At 45.6% G+C, this 8,230-nt stretch overlaps 2 protein-coding genes across 2 annotated transcripts; both read right to left on the minus strand.

Moving 5' to 3' along the window:
• Positions 1 to 414: 414 nt before the first annotated feature.
• LOC123401454 (coiled-coil domain-containing protein 86) lies at positions 415 to 1,300 on the minus strand. The gene has a single exon (XM_045095280.1). It carries the CDS (start codon positions 1,192 to 1,194, stop codon positions 595 to 597), a length of 600 nt encoding a protein of 199 aa, XP_044951215.1. The 5' UTR covers positions 1,195 to 1,300; the 3' UTR covers positions 415 to 594.
• Positions 1,301 to 3,373: 2,073 nt separating this feature from the next.
• LOC123402254 (isocitrate dehydrogenase [NAD] regulatory subunit 1, mitochondrial) lies at positions 3,374 to 7,806 on the minus strand. The gene is made up of 4 exons (XM_045096148.1): positions 7,165 to 7,806; positions 4,559 to 4,798; positions 4,118 to 4,196; positions 3,374 to 3,889 (listed from the first exon to the last, which is right to left on the minus strand). Exons 1-4 carry the CDS (start codon positions 7,684 to 7,686, stop codon positions 3,615 to 3,617), a joined length of 1,116 nt encoding a protein of 371 aa, XP_044952083.1. The 5' UTR covers positions 7,687 to 7,806; the 3' UTR covers positions 3,374 to 3,614.
• Positions 7,807 to 8,230: the final 424 nt, after the last annotated feature.

The raw sequence follows: 8,230 nt of genomic DNA on the forward strand, positions 1-8,230 counted from the left end.
CGAATGAAACTCTACATTCACACCCAAAAAAGCGAAAAGGAGAAGATTGCGCAGAACTATTATCATCCACCAACAGCCCAAATCAAGAATCAGAGTTGGAGGAACTACCAAATGAAGGTGACCAACAGCCCAAATCAAGAATCAGAGTTGGAGGAACTACCAAATGAAGGTGGATTCAAACAATCTGGACTGCAACAGGCAGGTAGAGAACAAAGTAGACAGGCCATGTAAGTATTATTAAGCTCAGGACTTACAGAAGGAAGATCAGCCGTGGTAAGAAGCAGGGAACTCCAGGCACGCTCAATGATACCAGAAGCAGTTCACCTCCTGGAATCAATCAAGCCACCAGATGATAACAGCGGCAGTTCACCATCTGAAACTAAGCAAGCCAGACACCGACGGACGCTTAAACAATTGTGTGCAACTTGGTTCTTGTTTTGGAAAATCTGCTGACAAACCCAAACAGTACTACATATTTTCATCATACATCATATGGAACTAATTGTAAGCGTTTGGTTTTTGATGGGTCATATAACATACTAGCTCACAGCAATCGAAAAGCAGTAGAAAATTGGCGTAAAGATAGGCGGCGACTCAGTTCTCCAGGCCAGGCACCTGCATGCGGCGGGCGGCCTCAGACTTCTTGCCGCCGAAGATTTCGTCGGAGACGACCCTGAGCTGACCACGGTGCTTGGACTTGGCGATCTTCTGGATCGTCTTGGGGTTGGTCACCTTCTGCAGCTTTGAGCCGGTGCGCAGCACGTTCTCCTTCTTGCGCTTCTCCCGCTCCTCCTTCTTCTTGCGCTTGGCGACCTTGTTCTGCCGGATCTCGTCCTTGAGCTCCGCCACGCGCACCTGGTACGCCTTCTTCAGGGACTTGTCCCTCACGCGCTGCTCCAGAGGGACAGGCTTCCGCGACACCATCAGAGCGGAGGAGCGGCGCGTGCGTGGCTCCTTCCATGTCCGCCCCGAGACGCGCCCGGCGATGACGCCGTCGTAGGTGGGCTGCCCGAAGGCCGCCGGCTTGGACGGGTCGGACTGGGAGGGCACCGCACGGAGCTTGGACGGCCGGGGGGCGTCGGCGTCGAGGTCCATGGAATCGGCGGCATCTGCCTCCTCCTCCCGGCGCTTGCGCTTTCCGCGCTCGCCGCCGAGGCCCTCGTCGAGGTAGCGGAAGTCGAGGTGCGAGGCCATGGGGGGAGACTGGGAACTAGCTAGGGTTTCGCCGCCTTTGGGGCTGGGAGAGAGAGGAAGAGGGACTGGAGGCGGAAGGGGTGGGTTTTTGTTAGGGTTTGAGCGACGGCTGGCGGAGGCAGGTTGGATGGGCCAGAGTTGGCGTAAATTTGGACAGGCCCATTTCGAAAAATAAGTTCTTTTTTTTTTGTAAAATCACGCGCCTCGTAAATAAAATAGTGCATGAAAAGTTGTCACTCTCCCATCAATTATTGTAGTGACTTTTAATAAGACAAAACATGTTTCTCATGTAAATTTGCAATAGTATGGTCTTAAATATAAAATCTTTTAGAGATTACATTATAAACTACACACAAAGTAAAATGAATAAATGTACACTCTAAAATATGTCTATGTACATCTGTATCTAGTCCGCAATGAAATCTTTAGGTACATCATAAAGCAGAATCCGTTTGTATGTGGACTTCAATCTCTCACCGTCCGGCCTTTATATGTGTGCGCCACATTTTCTGATGACCAATTAACAACATAAAATATGCGTCTCGCTGCATGTGGGACTCCCACCACGATCCCACCCACCACTGCTTATGGGCATTTGTGGACAGTCCACTAGAAATTAGATGGTTAAGTGGGTTCAAGTGGAATCCCACATAAAAAGTCGTGTATAGAGCTCACCAGAAATTAGATGGATTAAGCGCTCAGAAGGATCGAAGGAGTAGGACCTAGGGCGGGGGCCGTTGAGCGCTTCGGTGAGGCCCTCGTAGGGCGTCTCCTGAACAGTCATGGAGCAAAGGTCGAGGGACGCGGCGTCGGCCTCGGTGAGGAAGAGGAGGCGTTGCTTGATGAAGGCGAGCGACGTGGAGGAGCCGATGGCGGTGTCGTAGAGCGTACGAGGGCAAGGGTGTCGTTAAGGGCGCAGATGAGGAGCCGCGAGGAGGCCGCGGCGAGGGTGAGCCAGTCGTCGTCGTGCGGGGACGACTCGGTGAGCTGGTGCGCCGCGATGGAGCCATCGGCGTGGCCCGCAAAGAGCAGACAGTCGACGCGGCGCGAGGAGAGGTACGCGAGCAGGGCAGTGACCCGGGAGCCGGCAGAGTCCTCGTCGGGGGCACGTCGAGCTCGAGCAGCGTGTCGCCGGCGGCGGATAAGACGTACACGCAGCCCAGGACAGTGTGCGCACGTTGTGCAAGTCAACATGGACAACGGCAGTCAGGCATGTACTCCCTCCATTTTAAATATAAGACCTTTTAAAGATTTCACTATAGACTAGATACGGAGCAAAATGAATGAATTTACATTTTAAAATATGACTACATATATCCGTATGTAGTTTATAGTGAAATCTCTAAAAGGTCTTATATTTAGAAAAATGTCTTAAATTTAAGGACGGAGGGAGTAGTTGTCATGCTGCTTGTGTCAGCTGCACGCCCGGGTTTGTAGGATGGCATAGACATGTGCAGCCATGAGCCCTTGACTAGCTAGCTGTCCCTTTCTTTTCATCGGTGTTGAAACAGAAGTAGATTTTCATCGGTGTTGTTGGCTAGCTTAATAGGACGAGATGAGCTTTTAATGGATTAAATGTGATAACCTGATTAATTTTGTCTTTGTTCAATGGGATACCACTAAAGCAATATAAATAGATGGGCTAAGTTAATCCCACTTAAACCCAACCCCACCCGCAACCTGAGAAATACGTGAACCCCTTATAAGCACGAACAAATGGAGTGCAGTACTACTATTGGTAAAATCAACATGCAAAGATTAGACGAGTCACATCGGAGCATCAATCCGGTTGCTGAGAGGGTGCTTGGATCCAAGAGACTAAAATTAGTCTCTTTAAGAGGCTAAAGTTCCAAACATCCCTAACTAAAGAGAGGCTAAAACTAATCTTAAGACTAAAATCTTTCAGTCAGGAGTACCCCTATTAAAATATGCATTAGTCCTCTCTCTCCTCATTTAACTCCTCATGCAAGTTCTGGATTGAAAGGTTTGGAAGATAATAAATGCTCATTAACTTGATTTTAGTCTCTTTAGTACTTGAATCCAAGCATGGATGAGGCTAGCAAGTTTTAGTCCCACTACTTTTAGTCATGGGACTAAAACGTATCAAGCACCCAAGTTATCTGGTCGATCTTAATTCACGAAACATATAACTCAAATGCACAAATCCACGCATCAGCTCTGGATGTAAAAGAGGATCGTTTCTTTATAATTCCGAACTTATTTCCAGTTATAACTTGGCAAGTTTCTGGTGAGTTGCTCAAATTATTCTGAAGCAAACCAGATAGAACACGCCGGAAGATTTACAGTGATTCGCTGAACAAAAAGACAATCTAACACTACAATCAATGAAAATCATTCAGGACTAGCAGACTAGTCCGAGGGGCACAAAAAACTAGTCTCAAAAAGCACGCAATTGGCGGCTAATCGAGTTTAGCGATCACTGCATCCGTGACTTCCTGGGTGGTGCTGGTGCCGCCCAAATCCCTAGTCCTGTATTTGCCTTCTGCAATGACACCCTTCACGGCTGATTCCAGCCGGTCGGCAAATGACGGGAACTGCAAATGCCTCAGCATCATGGCAGACGAGAGAAACAGAGCAACGGGGTTAGCTTTCTTCTGTTGCAGAATCTTATCATTTCCAACATTTCCGGCAGAAGCACCCTGCTCAAAGACCGCATGGTCCTGACCAACATTGCCTGAAATAATGCGGTGCACAAAGATTTAGACTCTAATTTTCCATCCCCATATGCTCACAAGTTGGGTCTTTATGCATGGTGCTAAGAGGTTCAAACATGGAAAGGTTAAATAAATGTATAAAATGTAACATAGAGCAGGCACTATATTACACAGAAACAATCAATTTATACCAATTCTAAACCTATTTGAGCAAAAACAAAAGAATCACAAGCAGAATCAAACTCTACCTCCAGGCATGACACCAGTGCCCCCAGCAATACCTGCAGCCACATTGGACACCAGGTTGCCATAAAGATTTGGGGTGACCTATAAAGGGAAGAAAACAAAAGTCAGTTAACAGGTAATTTCCGAAATTGATTTGTAAACTTTGGGACCATCAAGCCAACCTTTAGAATGTAAAACAGCGCATACAAAGAAATACAAAATTGCCAACAGAAGGTACAAACATAAGAGATGCTGCTATCACATTTGTAAAAACTTAGCTAAACGATCCTCACTAATATTTTCTGTATAGGATCAATATAAGTCTATATCAAACAGCATGCTGCTCAAGGTTAAAAAAAATAACTTACTATAGAACCATGAGAACATATCAGCTCGATGAACAATTAGAATATAGTTGCAATACAGTGACATTTAGTGAGAACTGCATAGATTCATAAACATACCATAACATCAAACTGTTCAGGTTTTGCAACAAGCTGCATACAGCAGTTGTCCACAATGATTTCATTATATTGAATTCCAGGATACTTCGTCGCAACCTCACGGCAGGACTCCAGGAACAAACCATCAGCTAGCTTCATGATGTTTGCTTTATGCACTGCCGTCACTTTCTTTCTATTGTTGAGGTAAGCATACTCAAAGGCGTATTTGGCAATCCTTTCAGAGCAGAACTTCGTCATCACCTGCCAAATCCATTCAGTGAGTTTAACATGGAGGGGGGGGGGGGAATCCTTCAGACAACAAAACGAAGAGAGAAAACAATTGTAATTGTAAATTTGTTTTAATTCAGAAGCAGAATACAGTGCAAACAGGCAACCTGAATCTCTTAACCTCAAGTGTCGCATTCGGTGACGTGCAACTACCAGACAAATATTACTGTTAGATCAAAACCCCTAGGGAAAATGGATACCTACCTAAATTATCATTTGTATTAAGAAAAGACTAAAGATAAATATATTTTTAACGAATTATTAAATTCATGACTCAAAGCATGGGCACCACAAGCTGTACATTTGAATGTTTCTGTTGTTGTGTTATGGGGCAATAAGGTACTGCTATTTATCCTTGACCAGGGCAGTACATAATCAACCACAAGAATAAATACATAAAATTGATACTTGAGAAGGCAACATAACCGTAAGTTGTGTAACATGACTGCACCTTTGCTCACATTGTCTATTAAAAGGCTATGAGCAGCAATGCAGCACCATTGCAAGTTGAACAATAAGCAATTCTAGAATGTTCAACATTAGCTAGTGCTTTGGTAAATATATGCACATCTAAGGTTAGGCAATTTTGACCAACTTAGCTGGGTGTTTGGTTTTAGTCAAACCTTAGGCCAGATTCTTTTTCCAATAATTGGGTACATGTCATATGCTTACAAAAGTGTGACAAGATTGTAATACCGCGACATATTAGTGGATGCCCACATGACCCAAGTAGAGTTGTGTCACTGCGTTAGCTTCACATGGGAGATTTTTAATGCAGTTGGATCAACATATATACTGTTCCAAACGTAGCACCTCCAGGTTAACCCTTTTACGTGAAGCGATGACTACTTTCTACAAGTGAGCTGGGCATTGAGCAGATTTGGGACAGGACAGGACAGAGATTCCTCCTATGCTTGCCAACTTGTGTCTTCAATTTTGTTAAACAAATGTTACACAAGTTCGATAACAAATGTGCGGTAAATTGTGGCATTGTTAGTTCTAGAACCAGAGAGGCTCACGATCCATCAGTATGGCGGTCCTATTATACACAGGAGACCTTCTATTTACAAGCAAATTAGTAATGGATACCATGAACCCTTAAAATAAAGAACCCGCTGTCTCAGTACTAACGATCATGACAGGAAAAAATGTTGTCGAAGATTGTAAACGGTTAATGTGCACCCATCCCACCTATTGGTGTTTATAGACATGATAAACGTCCTTTTAAACGGATATAAGCATACCTATAAAGTTACAAATAAGTATCAATGTAATGCATTTTTTCTAGACAGAGAGTTTGCAGGAATCAGAGAGGAAAATATTTGAGTGAATTCTGCACGCTGCATGCTTCATACTAGGATTTTTGTGTAAAAGTGTGGCAAGCCAGACTTAGGCAAGTTTTGGCAAAATGTTGAGCCTACGACAGGTAGGCTGCAAGGCAACTGATCAAACACGTACGACAGATGGCCAAACTTGAATACATATGGGTTGACAAAGTGGGGCTGTGAACCAAAAATGCACCAGATGTTCCATGCTACAATTTGCATGAGAAATAAAGGTGTCTCGCATACCTTTAAATTCAATTTAAAGAAACAGATAGGCTACCTTAGGACTGTTCGGACTCCCTCCGCTCCGCAACTCCACGTCGGAGCGGAGTGGCATCTAGTTATATTCTGAGGAGCTGCTGAGAGGACGCTCTGTGCGCTCCGCTCCGTGGCGGGCTGCCGAACAGGGGCTTAAACAGTGGCACAAATGACATAAGCATTTGTGTATCATCCTAACATTGCTACATGTGATCTCATAAATTAAGTTAATCTCAGAACTAGAAAACATGGCCATGATCCACCAAAATATGTACTAAATGCCCCCTGCAGTTCATTCACCGCCAATATCTCAACGACTGGACCTCATGGTAATCATATTCAGTTGGAACAAACCAATCACAAATGCCTACAGTTTTATTTCACAATATTACTACTTCTGCAGTAAAACCCAACAGCAGATGAACTTAGCTATATTGCCCCTTATGCACATTTCCACAGCCTCCCAAATGCCAATAGGAAGATTATACAACCTACCTAGTACTCGATAACACGCAGTAAATAAAACAAACTTGTTCTAAGCATATTGACGGAATATTGTTGCTTCAACAATACAACGATTGTCCATTAGGGTCCCTTGTCCATCATGTGTTCAGCAAAAGTGTGGGAAAGCTAAGTACCTCTACTAGCAATCAAACAGTATACTCAATCACATCCACTAACACATTAGCTAGCATAAACTACATCAGCAAGGTCAATGATTGTCATGTATCGAGCAGTGTGCGGAATTGGCCATACCTTGAGGCTCTCGACGACGCCAGGCACGACCTCGTGCTCGAGGCCCGAGTACTCGCCCTCCGTGTTCTCCCTGATGACGGCGATGTCGACGTTCTCGTGCCTGGTGGGCAGCCCAGGGAGGTTGAAGCAATTGACAAGGGAAGCGTAGAGGTCGAGCTCCTTGCGCAGCTGCAGGTTGAGGGAGGAGACACCTCCGCCGACGGGCGTAGCGAGACCGCCCTTGAGGCAGACCTTGTTGCGGCGGATGGACTCGATGACCTCGGTAGGCACCGATGGCATGTCGCCGTGGACCTCGTACGTCTCGAAGCAGACCGGCGCGTGCATTGCCTCCATCACCTGGCGCACGGCGCCGGTCACGAGGGGCCCGATGCCGTCGCCCGGGATGAGCGTGACGGTGCGCGGGGCGCCGTCGCCGGGGCGCGGCATGTAGGTGACGGTACGGCGGGACACGGCGCCAGCGAGGGGGAAGGGAGGGGCCGGGGATAGGAGGCGCCGGAGGAGAGGGGCGGATCGCCGCGCCATGGTGAGTCCGGCTAGGGTTTCGGGGTGGATGCGATCGGCGCCGTGTCCAGAAGGATGAGCGGAGGCGGGCTGGGATGGGGAAGGAGAAGGAAAGGGGTGGGATAGTTCTTTACCCTTTCTCGTTCCATTTTTTTCTCCTTATTCATCATATTTATAATATAATAAGATGATTACTCCCTCCATTCCTAACTACTCCCTCCGTTCCTAAATAGTTCGTATGTAGTTTAATAGAGAACTACATACAGAGTAAAATAAGTGAATCTATATTGTAAAATGTCTATATACATCCGTATGTAGTTCAATAATAGAATCTGTTAAAAGACTTATATTTAAAAACGGAGGGAGTATACGTCTGTTTCACTAATAAACTACATACGGATGTATATAGACATACTTTAGAGTGTAGATTCATACATTTTGCTCCGTATGTAGACCACTAATGAAATCTCTTAAAAGACTTATATTTAGAAACGAAGGGAGTGCATAACAACAACTTTAACCGCAATCAAACGGACGCGCGTTTTGTTCCTCTTTTGTTCGTTTG

The sequence above is a fragment of the Hordeum vulgare genome, chromosome 6H, assembly GCF_904849725.1.
Source record: "Hordeum vulgare subsp. vulgare chromosome 6H, MorexV3_pseudomolecules_assembly, whole genome shotgun sequence".
Taxonomy (NCBI): Eukaryota; Viridiplantae; Streptophyta; class Magnoliopsida; order Poales; family Poaceae; genus Hordeum; species Hordeum vulgare.